Raw genomic sequence first — 16,604 nt, forward strand, 5'->3', positions numbered from 1 at the left:
CATGCTATCCAAGACGTATCCCAGGATATTATCAGGGCCTGTTGAGGTAGTATTCTTTGACTTGGAGACTTGTTTGCTAGTGATAGTCAGAGGATTTATGGTCGAGGGTGTCTTCTGAAAGGTGTTGAGGGGAAGAAGGGGTAAAACTGGAATTAGATTTATCAGCCAGCAGGTTTGCTATATCCTCCGATTCCTTTTAAGTGGTTCCATTTACAATTTGTTCAGCACACTGTTATGTTACCTTTGAGGTTGTGAACAAAGCTGATGAAGACCTTGTCATTATCTTTTATCTTTGAGGATATTTCTGCCTCAAATCTGGCTTTGGTGGGATTGATAAGTTTTCTGAGTTTCTTATTTAGTTTGAGGGGTTTCATATCCTTCTGGGTATTGTAGTTCCTAGTATTGGCCATGGTATTTCTTCCTTGAATTTCTTTTATTTTCAATAATTTTGTTCAGACTATCACTGGATCATAAGACTAGAACAAGCTCCAAACAAGTGCCTAGAGCATGTGACAGTAAACAGTCCCACCAGTTCTGGCGCCTAGGATAATTATTTTGCTTTAATCAATTTCCTTTCAGCAAAGGCTTGAGATTCACAGAATGCAAGCAGGGTAGTAAGGATGTAAATTTCAACTGCTTTACTTTTTGCTTGATTGACTCCCCATGGGTACACATCTTCATTAATTGTCAGTGGCAGTATGACTTAGCCCAGCTAAAATGTATTTGCTGTTGGGAATGTAAGGTTTACCATTCCAAAAGGCTTAGTGTGACTGTAGGCCATAGGAGTGATCATGCATTGCCAGGGGACCCATGCTGGTGAAAGGGAGGTAGTTGTTGCTCATAGCTTGGATGACACCTAGGGAGAGCACTATATGTTGTACCTACAGACCACAACACTGAGGAGCATGTGATGCCTAGACCCTGACAGTCCTTTAGTCAGCAGCATCACTGGAGGTGTAATGAGCCACTACAGGGGTTAGGGGCTGCAAGAGGAAGAAGAGTAATCTTGGGGGGTAAACTAATCTGTCCTAGTGTAAATGGAAAAGTATTTTGTTTTAGATGTACCTTTAGAATGAAAATGTTCATGCATCGTGTAATTACTACCCTGGCATATACTTCCAAGTGATCTGTTCAGAGATCAGCAATATAAAAGGGGTGTGGCTTGGTCAGCAGTGTTAATGTGGGTGTGGCTTGTTGAGGGAGCAGCAGTCTGGGAGTTGTGAGTACAATTTTGAAAATCCTGGCTACACCCCTGACAGACACTGTCACCAAATAAATATACAAGTACTCTCAATGCTTAAATATCTCTACACAGATCAGCCACAATGAACATTTTAAATATATTTAATAAAAAATAATAAAAGAACAAGACAATACTAAATGTATATTCACAGTGACATCAGAGTTCTAAAGCACAGAAAATATTTAAAACAACATTGCAGGGCAATCTAAAATAAATAAAGAAAAATATCTAAACTAAACTTTGCTATATTCCTGACTATATCTAAGAGAAATATACTATTCACTAGTAACTGACTTCATCAGAGCAAGGCAGATGTGTTGAATGGTTCTTGTGAGGTCCAAGACAGAATACAGAATGCTCTGTCTCTCTCACAGAGTTCTCAAATTAATATCTCAAATATCACTGCTGGGATAGCTTGCAGAAGGACATAATTTTTTGTCATCTGACTCTAGTCCCCAGATGAAACCTCCACTCCTGGGAGCTGGCACTTTTTAGTATCTACCTGTGAAAATACACAGATAAAGGCTTCTGCTCAGATCTTTGGCAGAAGCTGGAAGTCATAAAACAATTACATTCCTCCACATTTCAAGACTAGTAATTAGTTCACCCTAAAGACAGTACAAAAAGCTCCCTAGTACAGACATTATGTCTCTGGCCTAGCCTATACAATAACTTAATTTCAGCTATTTTTCTGAAGTTAGCCTCCTGTATTCCAGTTTCCACTGTTAAAATGTATACATTTAAACAGTTGCAAAAGTGCATGTACATTTTTGTTGTCTTCCGGCAAGGAACACTGTCATTATATTTTAAGCACAAACACTTCATGGAATACCTTTTTAACAAGCATGTCTGTACAGACCAGTTTGATATACACATGGCATACCATTCTAATACAGTCGTAGCACAAGCATCCTGTATAAATCATGTTGATATTCACAAATTACATATAATTATTTACAAAATTCCAGATAGCTGTGCTGGCAGTATCTAATTTTGTGACATAACATATTCCATTTTCTTCAGTATATGCTCTTGTGGGATATAAGCCAGATTTAAAACAGTAAAAGATACCATCAGAAAGCAAGATATGGCATAGATTTAAGCTGCATCAGAATTGGTTTAGGGTTTTTTTAGTTTGACTTATTCACATGTATTTCATTTGTATATCTCCACTTTGTTTTCTCTGTAAAAAGTAAATAAATAAATGTAAATAAATAAGTAACTGCAGTGGTATTAAAGGCTGCCCCATTGTGCCACTCCAGTGCTGTTGAGGGATAAAGGCTTAACTGTGGCCCAGTTGATTTTGGTTTGATTAGCGACTCAAGGAAAGACGGGCATGCCTGTCCCAGGGAAGAGGTATTTGTTCTCCAGTGAGGGTATTTGCCTTCAGACAAAATTAATGAGCATGGGAGTTGGAGCAGGGGGTGGGTAGGGTGTATAAAGAACCCCACAGGATGGATGCAAATATGGTCACTCCACAGAATGCCCTCATGATCCATGACTGGTCCCAGCAATAACAGTGGAGAGGTGGTGGGAAATAAGCAGGTAGACAATGCATGGATGTGGGACACTGGCGTCCAGGCCAGTTAAATTTTGTCCTAAAGGGTACCAAAAATGTATATATATAGATATATATATATATAAGGTTTCCCCATTACAGATTGTAATTCTACAGTCTCAAAAGCTGCCAACTGCAAAAAAAGTAATGGGACATCTTGGAGTAGATGGGCAGTCCCTTCATAACCCTCCCTAATTTTTTATAGCAGCTGTTTGACTGTGAAACATTGTAAAATCAAAAATAGGTCACCAGAGCAATGCACAGCAGTATTAGGCAATCACTTGTTTAGCACTAAGTGAGCAAGCAATTACTGAGAATCCATGCAATAAGGATACAAGGGTAAGACTTTTAAATGTTATCATACTGTATGCCTGTTGTCAACTTTGTCAAACAACTTTAATAAATTACTCTTTAGTCTGTTAGAAAACTAGCCAAAATTCAACTTTTGTGTAGTAAATGTGTTTGAAAAGGGACTGCCAATCATTTAAGACAAATTAAATAGAAGACCGATTAGTCTAAATTCTTCACAGGAAGCCTACATGTCTCAGACAGTCATATCGTCACATTTCTGAAAGCTGAGCAGAATGTCATTAACACCATAAGGATGGATGTGCATGGGACATTTCCTTCATCACTTTTGTCCAGGAGGTCTAGAGGTCAGATTGGCAGGGCTACCTTGGAACTCTAGAGATGAGAACAATACACCATAACAGAGGTATTTGAAGCAGGTTCCATCACTATGTGGTTATGTGGGCTTGAAGTACTGTCCTACACCTCCATGCGCACATTGCTTACAAGCATATTTCCTTTTTTGTGTACTTCAGATAGCAGTACTATTGCAGACATTCCACAAATAGTGCACAGCTCTCCAAATTATAACCCTGTGATGGCACAGGAGTGCCATTCTTGTTCTGGCAAGTGTCACCACCTTATGTCCTACAATATGGAGACAGTCATTGTGTCATTTTTGTTATCAGTCAATATATATTTAACTTCATGCCTGTACCATTCTTGCATCTTCCCCCCAACATAGCTAGACAGAAATGCATTTCATACTTTGCATTAACGCTTTCATTTTCCTACAACTTTTCATAAGTACAGTGTTATCTAGGAATGCCTGTTGAAATGAACTGTATATCCTCATCCATGGCAGTTACTGTTATCTCATTACATGTAGCGTCTGATCCAAGCTGCACTCCTTTTCTTCTCCAGATGCTGTGTGTTTTGTGCTTGTTGAGTATCCTCATGCTTTAGTTATGATCCTCACTTGTGGAATCTCCATAAAAAGTTCTGTGACATTTTCCTTGGCTTTGTTGGTTAATAAAATTTAATAATTATAACAGCACAAAACAACACACACTGAAGCTCAGGGTGAATTTGGATGATTATAGTTCCACAGTTTATAAAGGCAAATCCAAAGAAACAAAACATTTTTGTATTTAGGAATTGTCACTCCTTTCACTTTCAGCGAGTGCAAATATCCTCTGTTAGTCTTTTTCCATATGGAGTCAATGCCTTCATTTTCCATTTATTAGCAATAACAGTGTTTGAAACAAGATGAATTTGAGTTGTGCCTGTTAAGCTCTCCTTGCTTACAGTTAATGTCAAACTCACACTCTTCCCATTTTAATTTAATTTTGTCTGGGTTGAACAATGCCTGGACCATTCACAGAGTATATGTATATAGTCTTCTTCCTGTTAATTGTATTTTCATCAGGAAGAATCCTTCTTCCTGTTTTCTTCAAAAGTCCTCTTTTGGTTTATGACCCTTCTGTATACTGTCCCCGTATGCTGAACCTGAGAACAGGTCATACTCATAATGTTTCATGCAGCAGACTGTTTCCAGTTCCACCATTCTGTATGTAAGAGTAGCTGTTCCTGATTTCTTCAGCTGTTTTATCATTTTTTTTACTATTCCCTTTCCTTCCCATAGATCCATATAGGTGATGTTACTCATCCTTTCATTCTTAATTGAAATCCACTTTTTCCATGGAGCCTGACATGTTTTGCTTTTCCCTGATTTTTGAAGAATGTTAATGGTCATTGTGTTGCACAGGGTTGCACAGGGAATATAAATTCTATTTGCATGTCTTGGAATTTTCAAAATTTTAGATTACTTTTGTCTTTGTCAACTTTCTCTGCTAATATTTGATACTATTTTCAGCTCCTGCATCCTGTCAAACTATTATATCTCCTTATTGTGTTTGCAATAGAAACCAACCTTACCAAGTAATAATCTGTCCCTTTAATAATCATTTTCATATCCTGAACATGTGGCTCTTGTGCCATGGCCAAGTCTTTATTATTGCAGAAGGTATAGAACCACAAATATTTACGTTTTTTCTTAATCTTATTTGTCTTTGCCAGTATATGCTTGTAGATGTGACGATCTACATCTCCCATACTGAATCAACATGTAAGCAGCATGCTTAGCAATATGGCTTCCATTTTCTCCTACAGTTAAATTCAGAGTTATGTGCTGGGTGTCTTGCAGTGGACTGTGTTCACGGGATATTGGTAGATTTATGATGAGATATATTACCAAAGGGATGATCATAGTTAGAACATATTGATTTTACTCAGTAATGATAGCAGTTTGGGCACAGCCTTTGAGAATAAATTCTGGATTTTGTCTTTTAATAGTTTTGAGGTTAACTCCACTGTTGCTTGAAGAGTATGCCCTGCTAATAAGCTTAGATAAGTCCCAGAACCTCCTCCTTAATTGAATCCCACTTAGTTTTCTTTTAACTTTTCTCTAATAAAGAGTACTGGCAAAATTTCTGTATGCTTCCATTACTTTATTAGTTGCTTTATTTGTATTCACTTATTAAGAGCTGATCATTTGTAAACATAAGGGATACACATTTCCCCTTATATGGTGTCTCCATGGCATTCAGGAGGAGACTTATTCTTTTATGTAATGTCTCCTTTGCAAAAGAAAAGAGTCCAGGGGTTAGCCAGAAGGGGCAGCCCTATGTGTTACAAGGATCGCTGGATACAATTCCTGTCCAGTAGTGCAGGCAAGTTTGAACTGGATAACGCTTTAGCCATGAACTCCCTGAGGCCAACATCTCCCTGTCAGTTAAAATATATTGGTGTGCTGGGCATGCTTCAGCATGGCAAAAGCACACGGTGGCCACCACCCATTGGAGCCAATAAATTAAAAGTCCAGGTAGCATGCAGTCTCTGAGTTCAGCTGACTACTCACGTGGGCCACGTGGCAAACCACCTTTGTGGAAAGAAGCCTTTGAGAGGGGTGGGCATATTACAGAACAATAAATCAGCATGATAGGGCACATACTTACTGTTATCCAAATCTGTTTTTTTTTTTATTGACGCAAGTACACTAATCATTAACCTTTTTGAAAATGATGCTTTAATATTTTTTTAAACAGAGCTTTAATAAAGATCTTTTGTATAAGGTATTCGGAAGGTATATGATGATGTTTTCAGTTATAAAATCACTGGCAAAACATTTTGAATAAATGCTCCACATTCAACATTTTTCTGATTATAAGACCTATGATATAAGGGTGAAATAAATACAGATTGCCATGATGGTTCATGGTTCCTGTGGATTTAATAATATCTTTTGCTTTATTAGTTTATTTGTTGATGCTTATGATTTTCAATAAAGTATATGAGAGATAAAGTATGGAAGCAATCATTTGTAATTGCATCACTTCATTAAGCTAAAGTACTCACACTCAGTTATCAGTTAAATAATATTTTAAATTTTTCTTACATCTGATTAGTAAATAATAAAATATGAGTCATCACCAGAAGTAGAGGTATTTCTGGTAAATATATTCACATGCACAGATACATACAAACACACACACACACACACACACAAACATATATATATATATATATATATACATACATATATATATATATATATATATATATGTATGTATACACACACACATGCACACACACACACACACACACACACACACACACACACACACACACACACACACACACACACACACACATAAAAAGTGTACACACCCCTGTTAAAATGCCAGGTTTTTGTGATATAAAAAAATGAGACCACAATAAGTCATTTCAAAACTTTTCCCACCTTTAATGTGACATATAACCTGTACAATTCAATTAAAAAACAAACAAATCTGTTAGGGGAAAGAATATAAAAAATAAAAAATGTACAATAAGCTGGTTGCATAAGTGTGCACGCCCTAATACTTTGTTGAAGCACCTTTTCCTTTAATTATATCATTCAGTCTTCTTGGGTACACACCTGTCATCAATTAAAAAGACTCTGATTAACCCCAAATGAAGTTTAGCTGTCCTAGTAGGATTTTCCTGATGGTTACTCAGTTGCTTGCGACAGCAAAAGCCATGGTTCGCAGAGAGCTTACAAAGCATCAAAGGGATCTTATTGTTGAAAGGTATCAGTCAGGAGAAGGGTACAAAAAAATTTTCACAGCATTGGGTATACCATGGAACACAGTGAAGACAGTCATCAAAAAGTGGAGAAAATATGGGACAAGAGTGACGTTGCAAAGAACTGTATGTCCTTCCAAAATTGATAAAAAGACAAGATGAAAACTCATCAGGGAGTCTGCCAAAAGACCTACAGCAACACTGAAGGAGATGCAGGAATTTCTGGCAAGTACCGGTTGTGTACGACATGTGACAATAATCTCCTGTATTCTCCATATGTTTTGCCTATGCTGGTAGTGTTGCAAGACTTACACAGAAAAACATCAGGCCCAGCTAAAATTTGCAAAACAATACATAGTCTCCCAAAAGCATATGAGAAAATGTGTTATGGTCTGTTGAGACCAAGGTTGAACTTTTTGGTCACAATTCCAAAAGGTACATTTGGTGCAAAAACAACACTTTGCATCACCAAAAGAGTGCCATCCCCATGGTGAAGCATGGTGGTGGCAGTATCATACTTTGGAGTTGCTTTTCTTTAGCTAGAACTGGGGCTTTAGTCAAGGTGGAGGAAATTATGAACAGTTCCAAATACCAGTCACTTTGGCCCAAAACCTTCAGATGTCTGCAAGAAAGCTGAAAATGAAGAGGAATTTCACCTTTCAACATGACAATGACCTCAAGCATACATCCAAATCAAAAAAAGAATGGCTTCAGAAGAAAATTAAAGTTTTGGAATGGCCCGGCCAGAGTCCAGACCTAAATCCAATAGAAAATCTGTGGGGTGACCTGAAGAGGGCTGTGCACAAGCGATGCTCTCGCAATCTGACAGATTCGGAGCACTTTTGCAAACAAGAGTGGGCAAATATTGCCAAGTCAAGATGTGCCGTGCTGATAGACTCGTACCCAAGAAGACTGAATGCTGTAATTTAATCAAAAGGTGCTTCAACAAAGTATTATTTTAAGGGTGTGCCCACATACACAACCAGCTTATTGTATGTTTTTTATTTTTTATATTTTTCCCCTAACGGATGTGTTTGCTTTTCAATTGAATTGTACAGGTTATAGGTCACATTAAAGGTGGGAAAAGTTTTGAAATGATTTATTGTGGTCTATTTTTTTTATATCACAAAAACCTGGTATTTTAACAGAGGTGTGTTCACTTTTTATATCCACTGCATATATATATATATATATATATATATATATATATATATATGTATACACACACACATATACATGTATATGTAAAAAACACCTTCTGAAAAGGAAGAACTATGCCAAGAATAAGACAAACAGCTTTAATAAGCGATCACTAAAGGCATAATTAGAATCTGAGTGCTTTCATTTGGACATTTAAATGTAAATAGCATTCCTAGGTGGAATAGATAATGGACAATGCCATTAATATGCTAATTGGTCTTACCTTATAGTGACACTAATGCTTAGTTGTGTTCCGTATTTCTGATGAAGATCAATGTGAAACATTTTATGAACGTAAGCGCTCAAATTCTAGCTATGGCTTTAGTGTTCGCTTATTAAAGCTGTTTATTTGTCTTATTTTGAACATAGTTCTTATATTTTTCAGAAGGTATTTTTCATTATATTTAGTTTCTTATTACTGGTTTTGGATAGTGGTTTAGTTTATATATATATATATATATATATATATATATATATATATATATATATATATATATATATATATATATATATATATATTTTTTTTTTTTTTTTTAACTGTGGATTTTAAATTATGCCTGCCTCAAAAATGGGTTAATTTTTTTTAGAAAACAGTATATGTAGCTGAAGATGTCATCATTGCTTTAAGTTCATATGGTCCATTATTCTGATATGTGATTATGGTACAGTTTATAAGATATGAAAAAATGTGAGGTATAAAACATCTTTTACCTGCATTATACTTCTTACTAAACATACTTTTGTTTTTATGAAGAAGGGCAAATTATTTTATTATTTTGATCTTACTTAAAAAGTTTGTAACTGCTTATCCTCAATGAATTTTATAATTCAGAACCCACATGAACTGAAACATCATTTACATAAGCACTTAGTAAACTGCTCATGGATTGATTGCCTGTATTTGGCCTTGCAAACTACTGATGAATCTGCATTGTTCACTTCTTTCAGATGTTTCTGATATTTGTCAATACTCTGGAGAAAATGACGACTTTCATTGCAATAAAAACAAGGGCAATGGAGACATGAGGGTCCTGTCCATAATGTTCATTGGTCAGTTCCTCCTGGGTATTGGAGGTGTGCCAATTCAACCCTTTGGAATATCATACATTGATGATTTTGCCAGTGAAACAAATTCTCCCATGTACTTAGGTATGTATTGATATCTTCAGATATATAAAATGATCTTTTAAGCATGTGAGCAATAAGTTGATAATGATGATGATTACTATTGTCCTTGCTGCAGTTGCTCTGCTGTATTTAATGTATATTCCCTAATTCAGAAAGCAAAGATTAACGCAACATTATAGAATAATATAAAATATTCTGAAGTGTTATCTAAAACAAATTTCTTCAGGAACTGCTAAAACCAAACTGTTTGATTATATTTCTAAATGAAAAGAAGAGATTTCACACAAGTTGAGGAATGTTGATTTTTTTTTTACTTAGCCATTTTTTTTTTCAGTATCTTCATGTTCAGTGTATAACAGCAAGCCTCTAACATGCCTTTCTCATCCCTGATCTGATCACTATTCCTGATGTCTCTGACTTCTGTGAATACTGAAAAGCTTGATGTAGCCATACAACATGAGCAAGTGAAAAGAAACATGGATTGGCAGCCATGAGCCCAAATTAACAAAAAGAATTTTAAAAAAGACTCTGGCTGATAACTATTTGACCACATGCAGTGAAGTGACATAATGCAGCAGATCAGAGACATGACAGTCTACACACAATACCTGGATAACGGCAGTATCAACAATAGTAAAAATGTGAGCCTTCTGCTTATGGCACCGTCACTATTCACTATCCTCAGCAAATTTGGCCAAATTTTCCTCCTGAGATGGGATAGCAGACAATAAATATGCAACTTTTATTAAATGTACTCCTTGAACTCAGGACATCAACAGTACTAATTATGGAAAATAAAACAACAGTGCCTACTGAGCCATAGTATAAAGGATGACTCTTCATTCATTGCACACTGGCCACCTGGGCAAAAGTAGCAATTCATAAAATTGGATTTGATGTGAAATTTTAGAAAGACAGCATTTGAATCTTTGATATCTAAGTCCTGTATAGAACAGGATGATAGTGTGAAACAACATACAATGAAAAGTGCAAAAGCTCAGTCACTCATGTTAGACAATCACTAGCTAAGTCTGCTGAAATAATAATAACAATAATAGAAAAAAAATGGTGGCACCCTGTGTGGCAATGGCTGCTTTGAATTCCTGCAGAAAAGTGCACCATTTGTCTTGTTTTTCATCAGAAACAATAAAAAAAACAGATTTAAGGGCAAGAAATGAAGTTATGATTAACTACAATGCTGTGAATCTTCTGGAAATCCGATCTCATGTCTCTCTGTGCTGCATGTTTGATGAACTGCAAGTAGAGAGGCCTGTAAACTCAAACAGAGTTTTGGAACTCTTGCATCTTGGAACCTTACTGGAACATGGTAAAAACTGCAGAAACATGTAAAACCTGTCTAACCAGTTGACTATCAGATATAGGAAACATATTAAAAGGAGAAGATGTAAAAGATCAAGAAATAGAGGCTCTAGAGCAGGAATTAAGGCCAGACTGAAAAGAAATCCACACAGGCCTGCACTTCCTTCCATGCTGCTGGAAAATGTATGCTCACTGGAGAGCAAGATGGACTATTTAAGCATGATTCTTTCCACACAATTTAAGGTGAGAAATAGTTGTTTACTTGTGTTCACTGAAACTTGGCTAAGCTCCAGTATAAATGATACTACGATATTTGTGGATGGGGATGTCATTATTTTGTGCTGACAGAAATCAGTCTCTCTGTGGCAAATCTCATGGAGGGGGGTGTTTGTGTGTATATCAACAACTGGTATACAAACTATAAAATATCGCCTTTCACTGCTTAGAGAACATTGAGTTCATGTCAATAAAATGTAGACCCTTCTACTTGCCAAGGGAATTCAGTGGAGTGAGCATAATTAGAAGTTATGTACTCACCATAACGTTCCATCTGAGTAGGTGACTTCATTCGGATGCAACCTGTGGGTATCGGATCCGACCTCGGATCCGAGCCGGCAATTCAAAAGCTTAGGCTCCGAGCTCCTAGCTCCTCCCTCTTACCCATAACCCCTTGCCAAGCCCTGACTGACCTCAGATTGAGTTTGCCTCAAAATACTGACAACAGTACACTAAAACAGCATAAATACTCGCTCTATAAAGGTCAGGGGATGGAGGGGGGGATGGTTGCATCCGAATGAAGTCACCTACTCAGATGGAACGTTATGGTGAGTACATAACTTCTAAATCTGAAGTAGGCAGACTTCATTCGTCTGCAACCTGTGGGACAGAGTCCCTAGCTACCTGAATCTTGGGCGGCCGTCATGGAAGGATGTTCCGGAGCACCGCTGAGCCAAAGGATGCTCTTCCTCTAGAAACAACATCCACCTTGTAATGAGAAATAAAAGTATGAGGCGAGGCCCAAGTAGCTGCAGCAGATATCATCCAATGATACACGGGACTTAAAGGCGGCTGACGTGGAAACTGCCCTAGTAGAATGAGCCGTAACCCTCTGAGGAGCAGGTCTACCTGAAGTGTCATATGCCTGCAGAATACAATTAGCAATCCACTTAGATAGTGTGACTTTAGATACTGCTTTACCCAGAGCAAATTTAGCAAAGGAGACGAACAGCTGATCTGATTTCCTGTGGCCAGCTGTTCTGTTAATATAAAAACGTAATTGTCTATGAACATCCAAGGAATGCAATTTGTATTCTCCTTTGTTTGAGTACTTGGGAAAAAACACAGGTAAATTGATTGACTGATTAATATTGGATTCAGAAGAGACCTTCGGAAGAAAAGAAGGATTGGTCCTGAGGCACACCCTATCAGGGAAGAAGGAAAGGTAAGGCGGTTTGACGCACAGAGCCTGAAGCTCAGACACTCTTCTGGCTGAAGTGATAGCTACCAGGAAGGCAGTCTTCCAGGAAAGGTACTTTAAATCAGTAGAAGCTGCAGGCTCGAAGGGAGGAGCAGTAAGGGCTTGCAGAACTAAAGACAAGTCCCAGGGTGGTACAACCTTCTTGACTGGAGGCCTCAACAAAAAAACTCCTTTGAGAAATGTTTTGCATAATTTCGCCGTCATAAGGGGAGCTGTGTCATGACCAATGTGATAATGCGAGATAGCTGCCAATTGTACCTTAATCGTGGAAGAACTAGTCCCTTGATGAAAGAGGTCTGTTAGAAAATCCAGCACCGCTGACATAGGTGCCGAGAAAGGATCCAAAGTTCTCTGTACTGCCCATATAGAGAATCTCTTCCATTTACTCCGATAAACCTGCCTGGTGGAAGGTTTATGAGCTGCCACTAAAATGGCCTTGACCGTGATGAGATACCGAGTCCTAACTAAGGATGGAACTGGAGCAGCCAAGCTGTCAACTTCAGGGTCCGCAGATTGGGAACTGACATTCCCAGAGGGTGAGAGATGAGATCCGAAATTGGATCCAGAATCCATGGTGGATTGATTTTGTGAGACCATACGAAGGGGAACCAAGGTTGTCGAGGCCAGAATGGGGCAATGAGAATCATTCTGCTCCCCAAACTGTTGGCTTTCTGCAGAAGCCTCTGCATCAGAGGAAGTGGAGGGTAGGCATAAAGGAGACCGGGAGGCCAAGCATGCACCAGAGCATCTCTCGCGAACTCCCCTGGTGGGGGAAGCAGAGCGAAGAAATTGTCGCATTTGGCGTTTGAGGGAGAGGCAAAAAGATCGCAACAGGGTTGCCCCCAAACGGCAAAAATCTTCTTCGCTACTTGAGGATTGAGAGACCACTCGTGTGGAGAAAGGATGGTGCGACTGAGCTTGTCCGCAAGGATGTTGGACTTTCCCGGAATGTGCGTTGCTACCAGAAAGCGTTTGGTGGAAATTGCCCATTCCCAGACTCTCATGGCCTCTCGACAAAGGGGGTAAGACCTGGTTCCTCCCTGTTTGTTGATATACCAGACTACCGACATGTTGTCTGTCTGAATCGCAACAGTCCCTGAAGGAAGAACGTGGTGAAGTGCTTGCAACGCTAGGAGCACCGCCCTCATTTCCAGGACATTTATATGCAATGACGTCTCTGTGGGATTCCACGTGCCTTGGACAATCTTTCCCGCAGAATGCCCCCCCCCCACCCGAGGCAAGAAGCGTCCGTGGTCACTGTGGCTCGGGGAAATGCAGCGCAAAAAGGTCTCCCTGCCAGGAGCTCTGGAGAAAGAAGCCACCAAAGCAGGGAGTTCCTGCACGCTCTGCTGACCGCAATCGGAGCGTTTAGAGAAGAACAAAGAGGGACCACTGAACCTGAAGGGTCCATTGAAGAACCCGCATGCGTAAACGGGCATGAATGAGAAGCGGAATAGCTGCCGCCATAGAACCTAGTGCCCTCAGGACCGAAGCTGCAGTTGGAGATGGTTGCAGGATCGCTGTCACATGACACTTCAGGCTGGCAATACGGTCTGGGGTGAGGAAGGCTCGCATTGATCTGGTGTTTAGTCTTCCTCCTATGAAATCTATAACTTGTGTGGGGTTCAGTAAAGATTTCTCCCAGTTGATCGTGATGCCCAGCCTTGGTGCTAGTTGAAGAAAGTAATCCCTGGCTGAGCACAGAAGATGCCTTGATGATGCCGTCAGGAGCCAGTCGTCCAGGTACGGAAAGACCTGTAATCCCTGGAGCCTCAGGTGGGCCGCTACCACCGCTAGCACCTTGGTAAACACCCTGGGGGCTGAGGTGAGACCAAAGGGGAGGACCCTGAACTGATAATGACTGGCTCCCAGCCGGAAGCGAAGAAACCTCCTGGATCGTCTGTCCATCCGAATGTGGTAGTACGCGTCCTTGAGGTCTATGGAGCACATCCAGTCGTTCTCCCTCAAGAGAGGAAGTATAGATTGTAGGGTGACCATCCGGAACTTTTGCTTGGTTACTAACAGGTTCAGCTGGGAAAGGTCTAAGATTGGTCTTAAGTCCCCCGTCTTCTTTGGCACCAAAAAGAAACTGGAGTAAAACCCTAATCCAGTTTGATCTCGGGGGACGCGCTGGATAGCTCTTTTTTCTAGCAGCTGTTCGATCTCGATAGCTGCCGCCTCCCTTTGGTCGGGTGGAACATCTGGGAGGCTGCGAGATTTGGGAACCTTGAATAGGGGAATTGAATATCCTCTGGATATGACTCGAAGCACCCAACTGTCTGTTGTTATGGACTCCCAAGAAGTCAGGTGCCTTGAAAACCGCCCCCCGACTGCCTCCAGAGACGGACAGCCGGGCAACCCTTCAGGGCTGCTGCGTGGGTCTATCAGAGAAAGGTTCTCTGGACCCAAAGTTGCCAGGAGCCCCGCTGCCTCTAGCACGACGACCTCCCCGTCCTCCTCTGCCACGGAAGGACTGGTTGTCCGGAGCAGGTTGGGACTGCTGCGACTTCTGGAACCACATCTTCTTCTGTCCCTTTTGGTTCTTAGAGAAGGACCTCTGGGGAGCTGAGAAGCGGACTCCGGCAGACAGCGTCTTCCGTCCTTTTCGCTCTGGACTAATGTCTCGAACAGTCTTGCCAAACAAGGCAGAACTATCGAAGGGGCATTCGAAGGTCGCCTTGAAGGGCTCTGCAAAATCACAATGGCGGAGCCAGGCCTGTTGCCTCATGACTAGGCCTGCTCCGCTGGCTCTAGCGGCTCCCTCAGTAGCATGAGAAAGTAGCCGCATAGATGTATTGGAAACTGATCTGAGAGTGGCCATTCGGGTGGAGTAAACCTGTTTATCCTCACTCGAGATGGACTCCGGGGGAGATGCAGCATATTCTTTAATCAGATCCCGCTGCATCCTAATGACATGTGCCATGTAGTTCAGCGCTCTCAAGGAGAAGGTTGCTGAACTAAAAACTCGCTTCCCAATGCGATCCATCGAGCGGGACTCCTTGCCCGGAGGATGCATGGAGGGACTCTCCTGGGCCAATTCCCTCTTCGTGGCTGCAGCCATCATCATGGCATCTACTGGGGGACCCTTACTCCAGTGGGTGCGGTCTGACGGAGGGGAAAGAATGCGGTCCGGGTGCTTAGGGATAGGCTCAATGGTGTCCGGATCCTTCCACGCCCTGATGGAAATAAGATCCACCAGGGGGTCAGCAGGAGGGGACACCCAAGAGGTAGAAGGGCCCACCTCGAATGCCTCCAAGAACACAGACTCGTCCGAAGAAGCCTTGGGGGCAGACCACCCCCCTCTGATCCTTAACATCTCCATAATGTCTCCAAATGAGACGTCCTCAGGGGGTGACCTAGGGGAGCCTTCCCCTTCATCCAAGTCTGTGTCTTCAGTGACGGACTCAGGGGAGTCCATGTGCCTCCTCTTGCACTTACGCTTCCGAGGTACTTCATCGGGGGGGCTGTCCGAGGAGTACTCTTCAGCCGTTGGATGTTCCAAAGGAACCACTTGGGACATCGAGGCGGGCTGTCCCTGGGACCGGCTGGTGGGGGCCTGGCCCAAATGCAATGGAGTGCGGGATGGAGCCGTGGCAGGGACCGGGGGTCCGGATGTCTCGACAGTGCCCTTTCCACTACGTCGAAGCCGAGGGGAGCCAGCTTCTCTAAGCCCGAGAGCCGACCCCCACTCGGATCCGCGACGGATTGGAGTCGGAGCCGAATCGTCGGATCCGAGAGACCGGTGTGCTCCGACCTGGACGGAGCCGAAGACACACCAGCTCCCTCGATCCGAGGCTCGCCTCGGCTCCGAGAGGTCGGATCCGGCACCAAGCACTCAAGGGATGGGACGGTTCCGAGGTGCGCCGACCCATCGGATCCGACCCACCCCCGGATCCAAATCTGCCCGGCGCCGACAGCTCCGAACCCGTGGTATGGGTCGGAGAAGGGGCCAAGGGGCGGTGGGTCAAAGCCCCTCCCGGTTGGGGGGGGGCTAGGAGCACTTCCATTTGCATTTGGGCCTGGATGAATTTCCTCATCATCCGGTCCATATCAGCTTCACTCATTGAAAATGTTGATCTAGTGGAGGCCACCGAAGCAGACCTAGAGAGCCGCCTCGGAGACCTCCTAGAAGGGCTAGCCTCCTCCTCCTCGGGTCCAGGAGAGAACCGAGGGGAGTGGAGCCGAGGAGGAGGAAAGCTAGAAGGCACAGAGGAGGCCCGCTTAGATGGAGGAGCCGAACTGGAAGTTTCGGCTCTTCGCTTGTG

General features: G+C 41.7%; 1 protein-coding gene across 1 annotated transcript in view; it reads left to right on the top strand.

The window, feature by feature from the left end:
* The window catches only part of SLCO2B1 (solute carrier organic anion transporter family member 2B1), a 1,297,574-nt gene that overhangs the window by 779,066 nt on the left and 501,904 nt on the right, over positions 1–16,604 (top strand). Inside the window, exon 5 of the mRNA XM_044072692.1 lies at positions 9,363–9,563. Within this exon, the coding sequence (XP_043928627.1) occupies positions 9,363–9,563 (201 nt within the window). The remainder of the gene's footprint in view (positions 1–9,362; positions 9,564–16,604) is intronic.

The sequence above is a fragment of the Protopterus annectens genome, chromosome 5.part0 (genome assembly GCF_019279795.1).
Source record: "Protopterus annectens isolate FY-2018-M chromosome 5.part0, PAN1.0, whole genome shotgun sequence".
Lineage (NCBI taxonomy): Eukaryota > Metazoa > Chordata > Ceratodontiformes > Protopteridae > Protopterus > Protopterus annectens.